The sequence below is a fragment of the Thamnophis sirtalis genome, unplaced genomic scaffold (assembly GCF_051295495.1).
Source record: "Thamnophis sirtalis isolate CommonGarterSnake01/CBP01778 unplaced genomic scaffold, rThaSir2_p1.2 scaffold_4, whole genome shotgun sequence".
NCBI lineage: Eukaryota > Metazoa > Chordata > Lepidosauria > Squamata > Natricidae > Thamnophis > Thamnophis sirtalis.
In genome coordinates, this window is record NW_028261384.1 from 128668757 (window position 1) to 128690254 (window position 21498).

The 21498-nt window shown below is 38.6% G+C and overlaps 1 protein-coding gene across 1 annotated transcript; it reads left to right on the forward strand.

Moving 5' to 3' along the window:
- The first annotated feature begins 259 nt into the window (after positions 1-259).
- On the forward strand, positions 260-18622 carry LOC148046518 (vomeronasal type-2 receptor 26-like). Its single transcript, XM_087714804.1, has 6 exons — positions 260-525; positions 10227-10518; positions 10824-11684; positions 12097-12324; positions 16739-16865; positions 17727-18622. The coding sequence occupies exons 1-6, from the start codon at positions 260-262 to the stop codon at positions 18620-18622; spliced, it is 2670 nt and encodes an 889-aa protein (XP_087570930.1).
- Positions 18623-21498: the final 2876 nt, after the last annotated feature.

Below are 21498 nucleotides of genomic sequence, written 5' to 3' on the forward strand. Positions count from 1 at the left end.
ACACCAGGACACTCCCATTGTCAAAGCCAACAACAGAAACCTCACCTATACGCTTCTCCTTGCTCTCCTGCTTTCCTTCCTTTGCACTCTGCTCTTCATTGGGCAACCTAATCAAATGAAATTTCTCTTGTGACAAACTACTTTTGGCATCATTTTCTCCATAGGTCTTTCTTGTATTTTGGGTAAAACAACCATAGTAGTGCTTGCTTTCATGGCCACCACACCAGTTTCCAAAATGAGAAAATGGATGGGGAGAAGGATGACCAACACGATCATCCTATCTGTCTTCACGGCTCATGTCACTATCTGCGTAGTGTGGTTGGCAATTTCTCCCCCATTTCCAGATTCAGACATGCATTCCATAGTTGAAGAAATTGTCTTTGAATGTAATGAAGGATCAACCACAATGTTTTATACTGCCTTTGGCTTTATGGGACTCTTGACCACTGTCACATTTGCGGTGGCCAACTTGGCAAGGAATTTACCTGACAGTTTCAATGAAGCTAAGTTCATCACCTTCAGCATGTTGGTCTTTTGCAGTGTCTGGGTGTCATTTGTTCCCACCTATTTGAGCACCAAGGGGAAATATGTAGTTGCTGTGGAGATCTTCTCCATTTTGGCTTCAGTGGCTGGATTACTCTGGATTATCAGATCCCTTGAATGAAGTCTAATTGGTTAATTTCATTATTTAGGGCTTTTTTGTTCTGTCTTTGCAGTTTGGGGTGTATTCTTTCTTTCCTCACATCAAGGTGACATATAATACTGTACCTGTGTGTGTGTGTGTGTGTGTGTGTGTGTGTGTGTGTGTGTGTGTGTTTGTGTGTTTGTGTGTGTGTGTATGGATATGGATATGGATATGGATATGGATATGGATATGGATATGGAGAGAGAGAGAGAGAGAGAGAGAGAGAGAGAGAGAGAGAGAGAGAGAGAGAGATGTAAGTAGCAGTCAATCTATGACAGCATGAGAGATAATGCAGGAAGCTTTTTTTAATTATTTTTATTTTTTGTTACACAGACAACAATGGGAAAGGGAGAGGATGGAAAAAAGGGGGGGAGGGGAAACCCATCTTCACATACAATGCAGCAAGCTTTTTAAAGTTTTATTGTTAAATTAGTCTGAAATTAAGGTTTATTTTATTGTTTACATTATACACCACTCAAAGATTCTGAGGCAAATGGGAGGATAAGAAATATGAAATCGAAATAACTAAATAAATGTTGATTCCCATGTGAAGATACCCATGAAATGGAGAAGAGCAAAAAAATTAGAAAGTTACAGGAAAATAAACATACAGAAATTCATATGTCTGCAATGCACCAGATGTGTTCTTCTAAAGAAACTCTTCTCTATTATCAGGTCATGTATGCAGGTAGAGATATTGAAAGCCACACAAGAAGGTGGCATACAAAGCAATAGTTGTTAAAATCTCTTCAAAAATGACTTCAGAATACAGTTTCTCTGAATCTTTTCTTTGAAATATTAGATCATTATTTTGTGCCCTATATTTATTTGGAAAACAAGCTTTTTTTAAATGAGAAAAAATATTCACTTCAATATTAACCATGGTTCGCTTCTGGGGGAGGAGCCTGCCGCCGTCGGGAGCTCAACGGAGCTCCTCTCAGAGTTCTGGTCTGTATATCTTATAAGATCTATAGATATCTCCCCTTTCTGGCAGAAAGGGGCAGGGAGAAGGTCAGTCGTTAGGATCTCTTTGTAATTCACAGCTTTTTTTCCCCGCTGTGAATGGAGAAGAGGTTCAACATTAGCTGAGCTTTTACTCCAGCCAGTTCTTCGCAGCTGCTTTTTTGCAGCCCTAGGCAGATTGCCCCCCCCCCCCAGGACAAAGCTAAGCTATTTAAAAATTAATCCGGGCGGGGACCATTCCTGAGGAATTTCTTCTATTATTATCCAAAATACCAGCTTCAACTTTGTAAAAGGCTCCCTTTTCTAGCTGCATCACAAGATGGCGATCTTATAGCTTTTGTGTTTGATGTGACGTACTTAGTCAGCTCTACTCTCCTGAAAGCTTCTCCGTATTAACTGTTAAAAGATTAACTGAGGGGAGCAGAGACTTTGATTGTTGGCTTGCTTGATTGCTTGTTTTTTATTTTTATTTTTTTTGGAATGGCTCCCAAATCTAAGCAGAAGCGCTTCCTTAATAACATATCTCAAAAAATTGCTATGAAGTCGCTGCCCTTGCCTCCTACGCCCTCCACTGGAGATTTGTTAACACAAGAATTTCTTCTCAAAACACTTAATAATTTCAGACAGGAAATTAATCAACTGATATCGGATTTATATGACCAATTTGATGCTAAAATTGCTCAAGCAAAGGAGGATATGATCGGAGTAATGACAGTCATGACAGATTATATTGCTGAAACGGAGGATAAATTGGAACTTTTGGAAGAAACCAACTCTAATTTGACATCCAAAATCCAAACGTTACAACAGGAAATTGAAAATGCTCAAAAACAACTTGTCATGATAAATTATAATAAGACTGCCTTCGCAATAAGAGTTAGAGGACTGCGCGAAAACGAACAGGAGAATTTGAAACAGATCTTCTTTGAGGCTCTTAGCCGCTCGGTGGGAAGTCCAGGACTTAACTTTGATTGGCAGATTCAAAAAATTTACTGCCAGAATTCGTGGGTAGCAAAACAGCGACAGCTTCTGAGGGACATAATTATATACTTTACCACAAGGGAATCCAGAAATGTGATAATACAGAGGCTTTACAACAAGAGGCTGAGAATTGATGGACAGGACTTGATTGTTTTTAAAGAAATACCATCTCAAATATTAAGAGCAAGGAGAGACTACATTTTCTTAACTGAAGAACTCAGAAATTCTCAGATTCCATACAAATGGGAAGTCCCAGCTGGCATTACAGTTACATTTGAGAATCAAAAACATCGCTTTAATTCTGTCTGTGAAGCCCGAGAATTTTATTACAAGACTCTGAAGGCGGGACTTCCTGATTCATCCGGACCTGGAGAGAGACAAGGAGAAGGAGAAGACAAGCAGCGGGATACGTGGCTACAAGGCGGAGGGTGTTGCTTTCCTCTTCCGGAAGGGCAGAAGAGTAAAGAATAAAGACTTAGCGATGCTTTTAAAACTTCATGATTTCTGCCTGGTATAAAATGGAAAAGTTGTATATCGATGATGAGACATGGAGGCTGAAAGAAGCGCTGCTGATTGTGGACACATATTGTATATAAGACTTGTTTGAACTCTAACTCAAATTGCGCATGAATTATTTTCCTAGGCGAGGAGAGCGGAGATCGTGATCTTCTTGAGTTGTGGTCTGGGACGAACGGAGTTGGGAGGTGCGTGGAAGATGGAAGGGTAGCAAAAGCTTAACTAGACTACTTGGGGCTAGAATGCAAGCTGATGTTTGTATGAATTGCTATTTCAATATAAGGTTAAGAAAGATTAGTCAGAGAGTCTCCAGGAAGGTGGAGTAAATATGTGAGGAGCAATGGACGCGGATAAAATATATATGTGGACATGGGTAAAGGCAGGGTGGAAGGTAAAAAATTTACACGTGGATGTGGGTAAGGACAGAATGGGAGGTGTTGGAAATGAAAAATGAAAGAAGTACTTGAGTTTAATGGTTTTATAGAAAGGTTTGGATATTTGGATAAAAAAGAGATAAATTAAAGGTCTGAATAGATAGATAAAGCAATGAGACTTTTAGTTGGGGAACCCCAATTGATTAACTTACCTGGTTCTAATATAGTTTGAAACCCTGCAAGTAGTAAAATAACCGAAATTTGGAATGAGCCACATTGTTTAAGATTTACAGATGATGGGAAGCTGTGTTAATGTAGTGGGTTTATCGATCTTTCTTGTTTTTCTTTTTTTTTGTGTGTCTTTTTCTTTTCTATTTTTTACTATTCCCTTTTTTTTGTTTTTCTTTTCTTTTTTATCTTTTAACTTTAAAGTTAGTTGGTTTTATTATACTCCAGTGCTTGTTAAAGAACTATGCCGGGTATGGGACCTGGGAAGCCGTAAGGGGGTTAGGGAGGGGGGATTATAGGGGGGAGGGTGGAGGGTGGAAATACAGTTTCAATTCTTAGAACAATAAGAATTCACTTGTATACTGCTGCTCGTTTTTCTTTTTTTTTCTTTTTCTCTTTCATTTTCAAAAAAATAAACTGAATAGATTAATTGTAGGGATACACCAAAGTGAGGAGAAGAGGGAAAGAAGAGGGAGAAGTAAAGAGGGAGTGAGAGGGGAATGTAAGGAGGGTGAGATGGAGGGAGGGGGAGATGTCTGAGGGGGAAGGGAAGTAGAAGAGGGGAATGCTGGAGGGGAGAAATGAAAGTTGGAGGGGGAGAAGAAAGGGTGTATGGGGGATTGAAGTGTTATGTTGGGTTTTTTTTATGGTGGATTTTTTCCTTTTTTTTGTTTTTTTGTTACGCACAGTATATAAGTGATTGTATAAAATGAAAATGAAAATGAAATAAATAAATAAAAAATATTAACCATGGTTCCTGAAAATGTCCAAAAGATTGTTTAAATTGTACATTTAAAATCCTTGATAGACCACTGCAACATGGATGTAATTGTTTTGTGGTGTAATAAATGTTTCTTTCTTGAGCTTAATACATAATACCAAAATCTCCATTAGATTGTTATTTATTGTTGTTTATAAATGGCAGAAGAAAAATAAATAAAAAAGAACAAAAAAGAAAGCAAAAGAAAATAAATAAATAAAGAAAGAAAGAAAGAAAGAAAGAAAGAAAGAAAGAAAGAAAGAAAAGCACTTGCTTGTAAATATAGATCAAAATTTGATTTTAACTTCCATTTGTTGATTTATTTATTATTTTTATAAACAAACACTTCATATAGTACCCTGGATGGTGTACGTAATAAAAGAGTTCAGATACATTTTAAAAAAAAAATACATTAAAATGAAACCAAATTAAATTACAAAGATAGAAACAAAATGACTAAATAACAGACAGTGCATTTCAATTAAATATCATATTATATCATGTCAGGTCAGATCATGTTATATCATGTCATATGATGCACAGGGACTGCCCTATCTCATATTTCCCTGGACATTTGATGTTCCAATCTTTTAAGGGCTTTCCAGAAGGACAACATGGTTGGGGCCAGCTACACCTTGAGCACGAGAATGATCCCCAAGATAAGGCCAGGGAAGAAAGTGCTTTCATGCTAGGTCCCACCTAACAAAATGCCCAGGCTTATGGGATACAGGATCAGTAGCATACCTCTTCTGCCTGACCTCTCTCTAATACATTATAGATGCAACAGTAAATAAATAGGTAGGAAAAAACAAGAGATAACCCTTGTTTTTAATCCAACCATCAAACATACTAAGAAATCATCCTCTCTTGAATTTGGTTAAAATCCTGTTCTGAAGACATGGTGTTACCTTTTCCATTCTTGTGTTGTCACTATTTCTTTAATGATTTGCATCCCTTTTATCATGCAATAGAACTAACAATAATATATTTATTATTGATACATTTTTCTTTCTTTCTTTTTTTCTTTCTTTCTTTCTTTCCTTCCTTCCTTCCTTCCTTCCTTCCTTCCTTCCTTCCTTCCATCTTTTTTCTATTTTAGCCTCCAATGTAATATGATTACATTATTGCTGATTGCAGTGGACATTAGTGATGTCTAAATTCTATGTTCACAAACAATTAAGCATCACTATGTTTTCAAAGTGTCAAGAACATCTGTAAGCTAATGAATGAGAGAAAGCTACAGAATTTATAAGCATGGCCTCATCTGTCAACCACAGGAAATGTCACAGTTGGTATGGCAGGTTGGGTACAACAAATGTACTCCAGTTGCTGCAGTGTCCAGAAAACAAGAGATATCAGAGGGAGCACTAAAAAATCAATAAAAATTCTTCGATTTTGTCCAATGATAGCCTCGGTTTCCACATCGCTACCAGCAATCTTGAGGAATATACAATTTACCTTTTAGCAATGGAATTTCTATTTACAAAGGATAAATTTATCTCAAACTACAAATTTAATGACCAGACCAATAGGGTAGCCATCATTGGATGACCCCATACAAAAATCTGTCTCCATATGGCAACTACTCTGTACAACTACAAATATAGAGCAAGATGGAGTTCATGCGTTTATTATTTTCAGATGTTGAGTCCTCATAATCATTCTTATGAAAAGGATTCCAGATGGAAAAAAAATATTTGTCATTTAATGAGAAATTTATTAGATATGAAGATTATCAACAAAGGGCTCTCCCTGTTGCTTGATGAGAAGTAATAAATTTGCATATATTAATTGGGAAAAATAGTTTTTAGGCACTTGCCTTGCATACCCAGACAAGCCCAGTTATTTAGTACATATAGATATATGCATTAGTCCTTTACTTTTATTTTTTCTAGAAATCTCCAATTTAACTAGGTTCTTCTGTCTTTCCTCCACTTAGATCACATTTGGATGTATAATGATAACTCAGCAATTTTTGTAAAATGGATGTTTCCTGATGAGATCCACCAGCTTAAAGGAATTCTATACTTAGTGTTGCATTTTGATGGATCTGGGTTGCAATGATTTATCTGTATGAAGAAGATATGGAGAGATTTGTTCAAAAGAGCATTTCCATGTTTTCAGAGAGAGGGATCTGCTTTGACTTTAAAGAATGTCTACCTCAAGTGATGTCTGGTAGTGAAGCTGCTGAAATGGTGGAAGAGGCTTCTTGAGCTGGAGACCCTTCCTTCCTTCGTTTGTTCCTTCCTTCCTTCCTTCCTTCCTTCCTTCCTTCCTTCCTTCCTTCCTTCCTTCCTACCTACCTACCTACCTACCTACCTACCTACCTACCTACCTACCTACCTACCTTGGATTAATTAACCTAATCTAAAACTTAATTTTGGCAGCATACCATTAAACCCAGTGTAATATTTAAACCACAAGAAACTAGACGGCAACTCATGTGACAGAAGGAAACCATCTTTAACCAAACCAAAGTGTAGTAAACACAAGGGCATATCATTGTCCTATCGTGCAGCTTGAAGGTGAAACATGTTTTTAGAGATCATCTAAAGCAGAGGTGTCAAACTCAAGGCCCAGGGGTCAGATACAGCCCACAGAGTGGTTAGATCTGGCACACAGGGCTACTGGAAACAGCGAAGGACCAGCCTGTAGTGCCTCTGCCAGTGAAAACAGAACTCATGAGGGCCATGCACATCCCCCACACTGTGTTTTCACTGGCAGAGACTTGTTGGAGGTCATCACAGCTGAAATTGGAGCTTGGGAGCCTGTTTTCACTGGCACAGCACTTGGGCCACCATGAGTTTTTGTGGTGTTTTGCAGGAAAAAATATTTCAGCAATAGAATAGTAAATGTGTGGAACCACCCAATCTTGTTGTTGTTTACTTTAACCCCCCCCCCACATACCTTTTATTTTAAGCTGCCTACCATGGACCTTACACATGTCTTAAGAGGTCCCTAAGGGGGCATGCATAAGCGCACCAGCCTGCCTACTGTCCTTGTCCTACTGACCCATTTATATGTACTCTTTTTTATGTGCTTATGGGTATGTTTTGCTTATTTATATCCATTTATTTGTGCCATTTCCCCTCCCAAGACATGAGTGACCAGCATTCTGGCCATGCCCACACTGGCCACTTCCCACCCCAAGGTCAACACAACTCTAATGCAGCCCTCAATGAAATCTAAAGGCTTGCAATAGTGGGGCACAATGTTCCTATGGATTTATCCTATCCCAGGGGCACTCTGTAGCACTGTTCTTATGTTAGAAGCACTGTGATGCTTCCGGATTGAAAGGAATCTCCTGAGATATCACCATTGCCCAGAGGATGCCCAGTTGGGGACTCCTTTCATGTCCCTGGCAGGGGCTGGAGTAAAGGATGGAAGCTTAATCCAATCCCATGGCAGCACTTAGGTCTCAAAGGTGGGCTTGCTAACCTCCTACTTAGCATCCTAACCATGTGAGCCATCATGCTCTTACATACAGAGCATGGTTTATCCATATACCAATATATGGACAGTGGCAAAGGGCTCAATGAATACAGCAAGGGAAAAAGCATTAATGAAACACTCCTATATTTTTCACCAAGAAAGCCACATGGAATAATACCACATTTTTCAGACCATAAGATGCAATCCCTCCACCCCAAAAAGTGGAAATGTCTGTCATCTTATAGAACAAATATTGCTGAAGTCCCACCCACCCACCATCCCCCAACCTTCAGCTTCTGCTCCCAGCAAGTTGCCTCCTTGCAGCAAAAAGCAAGCAGAATGGTCAACACAGTCTGATTTAGCATGAGCAGCTGATTGGAATTGGATCAGCCTCCCGGAAAACTGATTATCAGTTGTTCCTGACTGCGAGGATCACCGTTGCAATCACTGCTGCCACACGTCCCTTTTTCAGCCTCCACATACCCCATTTTAGGCATTTGTGCATCCCATTTTTGGCCTCCACATGTCCTGTTTTACATGCACCCCATTTGGCAGTGATAGATGGCGGTGATCCACATCGCCTGGAATGGGCCAAAAATGGGGTGCTTAGAGGCCAAAAATGATGCATGCGGAGTGCTTGTACATTTTGTTTGGAGGTTGGGCAGAGCCTCCTGCAGCTACCGCTACTGATTCACCTGAACCAGAGAGAATCAGCTGAATCCCATTGAATTCTGATTGGCATGCTTTGGAACATGCTAGGTGGGCAGGAGATGGGGCAAGTTATGGGTAATAGTAGTAGTATCATGGTGGAACATATAGTATCAATAGTATCATAATAGATGTTATATTAAGCAAAGAGTAAGGAAAATGAGCTCAATAAATTCATTTCCAATATTGTTTTCTCTATTTTTGTCTTCTGCACATATGACCTTTCACTCTCCCAATTTCCAGTTAATGTCTTAGTTCCAAAAGTTCATAACAATGCAGTAGTGTCTACTGAGACATAATAAACATGTTTCTCTCTGATATTTTTCGAAGGAAGTACTGTTGAAAGTAATATTATTGATTACTCATTAAGTATAGTCATTGTCACTTCTTCTCCATGTCACAAGGGCATTCCAGCAGACACTGAAAAAACTGTGATCGTAGATTAAGACATTACATTGCATTAATCTCTGTTCAGACATACAGAACTACATGCAGGCAGAGGGGGAAAAGGATTTTTGTTTGACCTGATATTTCCTATTGTTAATTCCAGTGAATGCTCATTCTCTTAACTGTAGCATTAATGGGTGGCTAAACAACCCCTCATCTGAATGATAAAATAGGAGCTACAGTTTAATATCTACTATGGCTATATGTTATAGTGAGTTGGTTATATTCAGAACATTGATTTTATTCTTTTTTCCTAACATAGTATTAATTTCTCCTGTTTACAACTGCAAACTGAGTAGTCCTCTTCCAATTGTTCACAAATATTATCAGCCAGGAGACTTGATCATTGCTGCCATTATTTATCAGGTCTTCTTTCTTTCAAATGAGATCACTTTTGAAAGCTTCCCCTCTCGTGAAGTGCTTGATCAGTATCTGTAAGTATCCTCCTGTAACTGCTTCTCCTCCAGCTTCATTTTCCTGTAGTATTTTTCTGCTGAACCGTATCATTTGCTATTAATCAATAATCAACTTCCAATGTCCATATATAGCCATTTTAAATTAGAGAAATGCCTCACAGAAATGCCTCCTGTTTTAAAACAGAAGGTCAAATTGAGACAAAGTGATGTGACTCATAAATTATATGGATTTTTCTTCAGGAGACTGCCTTCCTTCAATAAAGTCCTTCTTTGAAAGTAAAATTCTACTACCTACCCTCAGGATAATCCTGATTTACTCATCTCCCCCCCCCCCACATTTAATCTCACCCAGAAGTGAAACATCACCAAGTGCATTTGAGAATTCATTTCAGACTTGTTTAATGTTAAAAAACACTTCCCACCATTAAAAATCACGAAATATAGATAGAACTGAAATTAAATGTTTCTTTGACACTTAGGTTGATCCTGGAAGAGATATTTTACAATGAATTTGACAGTTCACCAGAAGTATAATCTAAAATAGAGAAGAAAGCAGGCCACAAATGCTTTCTCAGTACAATGTTGGCTTATCTCCCCCTCCTCATCTTTGATTCCTTATATAAAAATGCATAAGCACTAGATACATATTATTAAAAATGTCAACTGTATGAATCTGAAGCAGCAATATTTCATGTCATTTGTACCTTTCACTGAAGGTTCCTCACTCATAATTATCAACATGCTTTGGCTTTGGCATTTGCTGTAAAGGAGATCAATGAACATTTTGATATTTTACCCAATGTTAGCCTCGGTTTCCACATCGCTACCAATTATCTTGAGGAATACACAACTTCTCTTTTAGCAATGGAATTTCTATCTACAAAAGATAAATTTATCCCCAACTACAAATGTAATGACCAGACCAATACGGTAGCTGTCATTGGAGGACCCCAGACTAAAACCTGTCTCAACATGGCAACCAGTCTATGCAACTACAAATTTCCCCAGGTGAGAAGAAATGTGGAACAAGTTCATGAGCTAGTTGTTATTTTCAGATGTTAAGTCCTTATGATAAATCCTTTGAGAAAGATTCCACAAGCAAGAACTATTTGTCATATAATGACAAGAATATCACAAAGGCCAGTCTCTTCTTTGATTCATGAGCAGTATTAAACATCCATAACCCTCACAGTGTATTTGATGAAGCCTATTTCTTTATCCTACTCAAACCCAATTATTGTATAAAGTTAAAAAATGCATTCTTCCTTCAATTATTTAAAAGTCTGTTCCCTTCTTCCTATTTCCCCAATTAGATTACTTATGGATCAGCTCCTTTGATGAATAATGACCAAGAAGGCATTTTTGTCAAATGGATGTTCCCTGATGAGATCCACCAACTTAAAGGAGTGCTACATTTACTCTTGCATTTTGGATGGACCTGGGTAGGGTTGATTTCTCTGTTTGAGGAAGATAGGGAGCGATTTGTTCAGAAGAGTCTTTCCATGTTTTCAGAGAAAGGAATCTGCTTTGACTTTATAGAATGTTTACCCCAAATGATGTATGGCAGTGCAGCTGCTGAAATGGTGGAGAAAGCAGATAAAATATATAGTGTGATCATGGAGAGTACAGTCATTGCAGTCATCTTCAATGCTGAAATTACAAGCATAGTGACATTGAGGATGATGCTCTCTGTTTTAGATTCGGATGATATTCCAAAGGAGAGAAAAGCCAAAGTTTGGATCATGACAGCTCAAATGGAATTCACCGCCATTCTGATGCAAAGACCATTGCCCATTGATTTTCTCCATGGTGCAATTTCCTTTGCACTTCACTCAAAGGAGTTAAGAGGATTCCAACATTTTACGCAGAAGAAAAACCCAAATTTTGAGAAAGACGATGGTTTTATTAGGGATTTCTGGAAAGATGCATTTGAATGCTCATTCTCCAGTGATGTTACAGATGAGAATGCTGAAAGGATCTGCACTGGAGAAGAGAAGTTGGAGACTCTACCTAATTCTGTCTTTGAGACCACCATGGGTGGACATAGTTACAGCATCTACAATGCAGTCTACTCTGTGGCACATGCTCTGAAGGCCATGCTCTCTTCCAAACTCAAGTGGAGTCGAAAAATGAATAAGAGGAGCTCAAAGTACTTCTTTCAATCACCATGGCAGGTAGTGTTTACTAATCCAATTCAGGAATCATGTAGAAAATGTTGGCTTATAGATTTTTTTCCTCCTTTCCTTTTGAAAGTATCTTTATTTATAGTTCATAACACTTAACAGTAGACCTCCCTCCCTTTACAGATAGTTTTGAATATTCATGGTTTTCTCATGCAAAAGCTAAAAAAAAATTATTATTATGATTTTCAAATATTATCTGAATAATCAAAACCATGAAGTCCATTTAGGCAAAATTAGATGCAATTTGAAAATAAACTGAAGGTATTGAAAAATTTTGAATAAACCCCCACTAACATATGGACTTTATTTTATGTATGAATCACTTATGTAAAGTACCTTTATGATTCCTTTCAAAGAATCTAGTTAATATTTATATTTCTTTGTTTGTTTGTTTTTCATTTAGCTCCATCATTTTTTGCAGCAAGTCTCCTTTAACAACAGTGCTGGAGAACAGGTTTCTTTTGACTCCAATGGAGAATTGGAAACTGGGTTTGATGTTTTCAATTGGGTCACATTTCCAAACATGTCCTTTCTAAAAGTTCAAATTGGAAAAATCGATCCCATGGCTCTCCCAGAAAAGCTCCTTACCATTTCTGCCAAGGATGCTGTTTGGCCCCTCATATTTAACCAGGTGTGTCTCATTTTTTTTTACTTTTTAGGAAATCATGTATTCATTGATCCACAGAAGTAAATAATTAAATCACAATCATAATCAAGCTTGGATGTAACAACCTCATTTTTGGTTTCATGTATATTAACATAAACTACTAAAGTATAATTTAAAGTCTAAATGCCTACATCACTTATTTAGTTTCAGTGCAACATCATCCCAGTACATAGCATAGTAGTGATATATGTATAAATTACTCATACTGGGTTATATTATTAAAATGAGCACCAGACACAGTAAAATAAAATAAAATTAGACAGGATAAAACAGTAAAATAAAAAGGGATTACGGCAAAACAGAATGCTAAAATAAATAACGAAATGAATCCTAGAGATGGACAACAGTAGGGACTTAAGTGAATTAATTACTTTTCATGCAACCTCAAAGTGTGGTAGATAAGATGTCCTTTTTGGTGAAGCCTGACTATAAATCTAACAGTCCAAGTGATTACATATATATTTGGGCCCTGAAGGAAATAGAATTATTTTGTTTGTTTGAATCCTAATATGTCATTTTCATGAAGCAATATTTTTACGTATTAAGCCCTTACTGAGCCATATAATGGAAAATTGAGTAGGACATCTGAAGTAGTCAGCTATCTTTAACTACATTAGAAAAAAAAGGAACAGTTAAGCAAATGTTTCTCTAACCCAGCAAGTTTATGAGGGGTGGATTTCAACTCACAACTTCAGCATGCTTGTTTGGGAAATAACAGCATAACTTTGGAGATATTCTAGTCCAATTCCCCCCCCCCCACACACACACACAAACACACACACTACTCAGGAAACCCTACATCATTTCAGACAAATGGTTGTCCAATTTTATTTATTTATTTATTTATTTATTTATTTATTTATTTATTTATTTATTTAATTAATTGGTTTGTATGCCGCCCACTCTCGAGAGACTCAGGGAGGCTTACAGGTAAAAAAAAAGGAAGGGGGACATACAAAAAAATAAAAAAAAACATTAAAAATTCCACAACATTCATAACTTAGGATGGGGCTGGATGAATCAATCTTTTCTTTAAAATCTCCCATGTTGCATTCACAACTTCTGGAGGCAAGTTATTCCAATGATTAATTGTTCTAACTGTCAGGAAATTTCTCTTAGTTCTAAATTGCTTCTCTCCTTGGTTAGTTTCGACCGATTGCTTCTTGTTCTACCCTAAGGTGCTTTGGAGAATAGTTTGACTCCCTCTTCTTTGTGGCCGACCCTGAAATATTGGAAGACTGCTAACATGTCTCCCCTTCTTTTCATGAAATTAGACATACCCAGTTCCAGCAACCATTCTTCATATGTTTTAGCCTCCAGACCACTAATCATTTACACTCTTTCTAGACTCTGCCCATATTTTGTACATTGCGGTGACCAAAACTGAATGCTGTATTCCAAGTGTGGCCTTATCAAGACCTTATAAAGTGGAATTAGCACTTCATGTGATCTTGATTCTATCCTTCTGTTTATGTAGCCTAGAACTGTGTTGCCTTTTTTGGCAGCTGCTGCACACTGCTTGCTATTATTTAAATGGTTGTCCACTAGGACTACAAGATCCTTTTCATGGTACCTACTATTGAGTAAGGTACCATATATACTGTACCTGTGCATTTTCTTTTTCTTTTCTAAATGTAGAACCTAACTTTTTTCACCATTAAATTTCATTTTGTTACATAGCGCCCAAAATTCAAGTCTTAAGCCTATTGTGAAGTTTCCAAAGATGACTTAATTAATTTATGAGCCTTGAGAAAAGTTCAAAAGAAATGCAGTCATTTATTAGGATCAACATTTTGACATGTTCTTCTGCAGAGCTGAAACTGATTCCTGGTTAATGGTCTCTGCACTTTACCCCGTGTCTCCCCTCCCCTCAGTCTGTGTCATAAATAATATCCACCAACTGGGTGCTGCAGCAGACTGTGAACTTTGCACGCCACACGTCGGCTGTAGAAATATGAGATCCGACTCTGGCCGAAGGTATGCATTGAATTCTCCTCCCTTTTCTATGTCAACTTGATAATAGTCATGGAAATGTTTTACAAGTTGACATTCAGCTCCCCTCACTTCCCGAAAGTGACCTGTGTGAAACAAAAATGATTTGTGTACAGGTATATAATTTAGGGATGCGTCCCTCCCACACTCTTGCCTAGATTTTCTGCATGGAATTTTGCTATAAGTCGTTCAGCCTGGATAATTCTACTTTTTACCCAAGATGCCTCTGATAAGGGGTAGCCATTCTAATGACCCTCCTAAATTCATGGATGAGCTCTTAGATGGGGTGGCCCCTCAGCTTTAGGTTGCTGAGTTCCTATTCCACATATGGGTCCTCCCCCTCCACCTCAAATCTGGCCTCTAGCAGTTGCAGGAAGTCATCTATGTCTTGCAATTGGGGGGCTCTCCTCTTGTGGAGGGCTGCTAATCATTCCCTTGCTTCTCCCTCTAGCCTCTCTGTGATGGTGTTCACCATGGCTCTGGGGAATGGATACAGGTGCTCATAGCATACTAGGTGGATATCAGCTGAATCAAGGAATAGAGCTAGCTAGTCTGAGTCCCTGTCAAACTTTCTCCAGAATTGGAGTGGGTCATTCAGCCCTACTCCTCCAACCTCCGTCGGCCTCTGTATGCTTGCGCCTGACATGGCTGGCCATCTTCCTCACCTCTAATTTGGAGAGAGGGAGGGGGTTGCCTGCTCTGGGTAGCCTGCCTGCTATGTGGGAGAGGCACTGGTTGCTGTTTTGGACCCCTTCTCCTTCTATTGGGTGGAGGAGGGGGACTGCACTCCACTCTGTATCTCCTCCCTTCAACATGATCAGATGTCCCTCCCCTCTCTTTTGGGTGACAGGATGGACCCTTATCATGGAGTGTGGTCCAGTCAAAATCCTCTTTCAGTTGCTCAATTCCACACCCCAGGGATTCCATCTGGGACTTTGGGAGCCTGGCTTGTGACCAGTCCTACATCTAGTCAATCCTTGCCAGCTCTCTCGAGAACCTTCCCTTTATCTGGGAATTGGAGTAACTGAACTCAACTTCAGCTTCCTTAGGGGCTAATTTCCACCAGTACTCATCCTTTCTTGCTTCTGCTGCTGGAAAAGGCATTGCAGCTTGGATGTCTGCAGCTTTGATGTCTGGGGCTCACTGAACTCCTCCAGCTGAAATCAGGCTTTCTTCTGATACTCTGCCATGGTTGCCTGATTTTCCCTCCAAGCACCCCAAATGTGGGGAAATGATTGGAGATCCCAGGATTCAGGAAACCTGGAAATCTTGATAGATTTTAAAAGTCAGTTTCGGCTCTCTGTGAAATCCAGTCATTTATTAGGATCAACATTTTGGCTTGTTCTTTTGCGGAGCTGAAACTAATTTCCAGTTAATGGTCTCTGTACTTTACCCCTGTGTCTCCCCTCCCCACAGTCTGTGTCACAAATCACATCCACCAATGAGGTGCTACAGCAGGCTTTGACCTTTGCTGTAGAAATATCAGATCTCACTCTAGTCAAAGGTATGCATGGAATTCTTCTTCCTTTTCTATGTCAATTTAATAATAGTAATTTTTTAAAAGTTGACATCTATCTTCTGGAGTGTTGGCTATTGCAAATGGTGTCATCTGCAAATTTGATGAGTTCCCCATCTATCCCATTATCCAAATCATTGATGAAGTTGTTGAAGAGTACTTGGCATAAAACAGAGCCTTGGGGTACTCCACTGCAATGGAACTGTAGATACAGTTCCATTGAGGACTATACATTGAATGCGGTTGATCAGCCAGTTACGAATCCAAATCTTTTTTCTATCCATTTGTTAATATAGCCTAGGATTGTACTGCACGGGTGGGTTGCTGCACATTTTACTACTGGTTCACAACCCACATGCATGCTAGATGTGTGCCAGTTGTGCGCTGCATGCTGCGCACACTTGCACTCTTCAATTTAAATTGTTCTACGCGCATGCATAGAACAATTTAGAGTGAACTGCACATGTGCAGTCACTAAAAACCTAAATGGTGGTGGCCAGCAGTGGTGAGGAACTGGTTCGGGGGAGTGGCAGGCCTAGGTCACTGTTGGTTTTGCGACCAAGACCAGAATTCCACTACCAGTTTGGCTGAACCAGGTCGAACTGGGAGCAACCCACATCTTCTCTGCTGGCTTTTTTGGCAGCTGCAACATTCTGGGAGTTTACATTCATACCTCTTTTATTTACTCAGGTTTAAGAAAGAAATGAATTGAAGGATTGTTTTTGTGAATTTAAACAAAGGAAAATGGGGAAATGGGACACTAAGTTTTGATGAGGATGTGAAAAGTTTTGGTATACATACCTGATGAAATGAACACTCTCAACCTATACATTCTTTATGTGAAAGAATTCTGATTTTATTTATGAACAGACTTTGCCTCTTTCCATCTGTAATGGGAAATGTCCTTTGGGCTACAGCAAGGTAAAAATAGAAGGGAAATTATCCTGCTGCTACGACTGTAGACAGTGCCCAGAAGGGAAGATAGCTGACCAAATGGGTGAGCAAAGGAATATATTAAATATATCAATAATTTAATACATATAATTGGGGTTGGATTTTTAATCAGTATGATGGTGACTGAAAATTTTGAGCTGTCTAATAGGTTGTATAGATGAGCGATGAAAAATGTGAACTACTTGTTTCTAATTCAAAGTTATATTTAATTTCTATGAAGATTCTCAGTCATCCAAAGTGCTTTCTGTCCCAAGGTTGCTTTTTCAAAAGACAAGTGAAGTTCCTTTTTTCCTTGAAGACATCCAAGATGTCTTCTCATCCAAGAAGCTTCTTCAATTCTGACTGACTTGCTTCACTCAGAACTGAAGAATCTTCTTGGATGAGAAGCAAAATGTTTTCAAGGAAAAAACAAAGAAAGTCCAGGTGATTTTTGAAACAGCACATTTGGGAAATATTTAATGCTACAGTCTATCAGTTCACTTTAAATAGCATAAACTCTCTTAAGGATCAATAGAATATTCAGATTTTGACTCTTATTATTATGGCTTGTAGACATTTGGCATGTAACCATTGCATGTCAGTAAACAATCCAGAAGTTTTTTTATTATATATATTTTGAATGTAAGGTCATTTTCCATCAAAGTAAATTTGTGTAACATTTTTTCCTGTTATTTCAATTCTTTTTCATTCCAAATCCATCTGGACAGTAAAAGTGTCATATAAATGTTTTGAGATAACTGTGTAACTTAAAAATGAACAATGCTTTATACAATGAATTTCATTTTAGAATATTTTGTGAAAATAATATGAACTCATAGGATCGTATAAAATCTAGTTATTACTTTTTCATGCTTAAAAGCTGTAATGGTTCTGTGAAACAATTTTATTTGTTCTTTCCCCCCAGATTTAGATGTTTGTTTTCCATGTCAAGAGGATCAACATCCAAACAAAGGTCGAGATAATTGTCTTCCAAAAACTGTGACTTATTTGACTTTCCAAGAGCCGTTGGGTTTGTCTTTGGTAATGATTGCAGTTTCCTTTTCTGTCATCTCAGCTGTAGTGTTGGGGATCTTCATTAAACACCAGGACACTCCCATTGTCAAAGCCAACAACAGGAACCTCACCTATACGCTTCTCCTTGCTCTCCTTCTCTCCTTCCTTTGCACTCTGCTCTTCATTGGGCAACCTGATCAAGTGAAATGTCTCTTACGACAAAGTACTTTTGGCATCACTTTCTCTATAGCTCTTTCTTGTATTTTGGGTAAAACAACTATAGTAGTCCTTGCTTTCATGGCCACCAAGCCAGGCTCCAAAATGAGAAAATGGGTAGGGAGAAAGATGGCCAACACGATTGTCTTATCTGTCTTCATGGCTCAGTTCACCATCTGTGTAGTGTGGTTGGCAATTTCTCCCCCATTTCCAGATTCAGACATGCATTCCATAGTTGAAGAAATTGTCTTGGAATGTAATGAAGGTTCAACCACAATGTTTTATACCATGCTTGGCTTTATGGGATTCTTGACAGCTGTCACCTTCACGGTGGCCTTCTTGGCTAGGAATTTACCTGACAGCTTCAATGAAGCCAAATTCATCACCTTCAGCATGTTGGTCTTTTGCAGTGTCTGGGTGTCATTTGTTCCCACTTACTTGAGCACCAAGGGGAAATATGTGGTTGCTGTGGAGATCTTCTCCATTTTGGCTTCAGCGGCTGGATTACTGGGCTGCATCTTTTCCCCCAAGTGCTATATCATTATTCTGAGACCTGATCTGAATACGAAGGAGCAACTAAAAAAGAAGTGAAACTGATATTCATGCCAGTCTGCTTGAATGAATCCTAATTGTTTACTTCCACCAAATAGGCCTTTTTTATTTTGTTTTTGCAGTTTGGGTGTATGTATTCTTCCCTCATATCACCACACCAATGTGACATACAAGGCAATAGCTTGATATACATATAGAGACAAAGATATTTAAGTTGCAGTAAGTCTATGAGAGCATGCGAGATAATGCAGCATGTTTTTTAAAAGTTTTATTGTTAAATTATTCTGATTTTAATGTTAATGTTCTTAGGAATATAATCTAACGGTTGGGTTGGCAATATATAAATCATGTAACAATGCTATACCTGTTTCTTTAAATCATGCTGTGAATGTGATTGGTTGCTGTTTCCTCAATCTGCCATAAGATGGAGCCAGAATCAATGTTAGATGCTGATCTGAATGTTTGGAAGCTGGCTGTTATAGGTGCCGTAAAGTGATCTGCGTGAGTTATTGTAAAATTTGCAACTACTAGCAAACTTTGAGTACTGGACTGTTTGTATGTTTATGGACTGTGTTATTTGGATAATCCCTTAACTGAAAGACGTTGATGACTGACTGTCTTAACCGTGTATGACTTGGACTGTTTGAGGGACTCTGATACTTCTATTTCCACAAAAGTAAAAGCTTATTTAAACTGCAGTGTCTCTGTATGCTGGTTTGTGTGTTCTTCAACACCAGTCTCACAACGCTTCTCTTAACCCTCTCGCTCTTCCAACAGGGAGCTTACCTAACAGGGAAACTACCTGCCAAAGTTGTTGTTTGAGAAGCTGCTTCCTCTGCTCATTTCGTCTTGATACCTTTTTCACTGCAGTTGAGTGTTTATTGTGTAAAGCTTCTGCCACTACATGGACGGCATTATAGATGCTGTAGCTGTGGCTGGTCAAGCTCATTTCAAAAATTGACCCAGGAATTTTACTCAGGTCCTCTTCTTTAGTGTAGATGTCTCCAGGAGCATTGGAGAAAGAACACTGAAATGCCTCTTTCCAGAAATCCCTAGAAAAACCATCTTCCTGTTTAGATGGGAGTTTCCTGTGCTGAAGGGACTCATGGAATCCCAGCACTTCCTCAGTGTGGACTGTGAAACAGAGTGCACCATGAATGAAGTCAATGGGCCAGCTTTGTTGAAAAGACATTGATGTGAAACCCATCTGAGCTACGAAAATCCATACTTTGGTTTTCATTGGGACGCCCTCAAATTCAGACATGTGAAGCATTGCCCATAAAACTATCATGGATTGAATTTCTCCATGTACTACTACATTAGCAGTGGCTTCCATAATGATCCTAGTCATTTTCTCTCCTGCAATCATTTCAAGGATTTCAGTTGAAAAATTTACTTGTGGCAATGTCTCTATAAAATCAAAGCAGATACCTCTGTGGATAAACAAGGGGAGCTGATTTTCTACAAATCTCTCCCCGCTGTCATCATTGATGAAAATCACTCCAATCCACACCCACTGAAAATAGAGCAGTAGCTGGAGAACCCCCTATATTGTTGGTTGATGTCTGGAAATATCTGATGAAGGAAAACGCTTTGGTTTAAGTCACTCATTGTTGGTGAGTCATAGGCCATCTAATGCAGCAATGAATAAAGAAGGTTACGTGTTTGAGTGATTTTCTGAATAAAATTAATTGGAGTAGTTTTACCATGTCTAAATTGTTAGGAATATCTCCCAAGGATTGTTTTTCAGTTCAGATTTCTATCAAATTAAGTGAAAATTTGGGATTTTTGAGGCTTGTATTTGCTTACTGAGAAATAAACAAAAGAAACTTTTCTTAAAAGATAATCATTTTAAAATAGCAATAGCAGTTAGACTTATATACCGCTTCATAGGGCTTTCAGCCCTCTCTAAGCGGTTAACAGAGTCAGCATATTGCCCCCACAGTCTGGGTCCTCATTTTACCCACCTCAGAAGGATGGAAGGCTGAGTCAACCCTGAGCCAGTGAGATTTGAACTGCTGAACTGCAGCTAACAGTCAGCTGAAGTGGCTGCAGTACTGCACTCTAACCACTGCGCCACCTTGGCTCTAAAAAACCCTCATGTAATCTCATATTCATTCACAAGGAATGGAAAGTCTCAAATTATCTACAAATGTGCCTGGGGTATATAGTATTTTGATCAGAGGTGGGTTGCTCCTGGTTCGGTCTGGATCAGGCAAACCAGTAGTAGCAGTAGCAGGAGGCTCTGCCCACCTGCCCGGATGCTTCTGCTCATGCGCAGAAGTGTTGTATGCGAGCGCAAGCGTGCCTGAACTGGAAGTAAAAATATTGGCAACCTACCACTGACCTTGAAGCTATTTTAAAACTTTGAATGATCTCTATGTTAATACTCCCATACATTCTGAAGATCATACTATCCAGTTTAGGCTCTTTGTAATGTAACTCAGCAGTGAAGTTACCATTGTTTTTTTAAAAAAATAAAATACCACAACAATCTTGACTTATTGCCTAGAATACTAGAAGACCCCAGTTCTTGGACAGATTCTGAATCACCTCTGATAACTACAGGATACTGGAAGCATAGTCAAAATGTTCTACTCTATACTCACTCAGAAATGTGTAGATTACTTTAACTGTTATACATATACATACATCTATCTTCTTTATTTATTTTTGTTGTATGTATGTATGTATGTATGTATGTATGTATGTATGTATGTATGTATTTAGTGTCACAACCCCTGGTATGCCCAAATATGGGAGGAGGCATACTGCTTCCTTTCTCTGTCTATCGGCTCGTCACAAGAGACCATCCAGACAGAAAGCCAATATTTTTGCTGTTGCCTTTGTTACATTTGTGTTCTATTTGAGCTGATAAATAAATAAAGGGAGACTACTATAGATCTATTTCAAGC

Bases quoted from the DNA above. Each gene is read 5' to 3' on its own strand.
- LOC148046518 (XM_087714804.1), top strand. From the start codon at position 260: ATGACCAACACGATCATCCTATCTGTCTTCACGGCTCATGTCACTATC. The intron at 526-10,226 runs GTTGGTCTTTTG...CTTTCACTGAAG, and splicing joins AAGTTCATCACCTTCAGCAT to GTTCCTCACTCATAATTATC. The intron at 11,685-12,096 runs GTAGTGTTTACT...TTTTTCATTTAG, and splicing joins TCTTTCAATCACCATGGCAG to CTCCATCATTTTTTGCAGCA.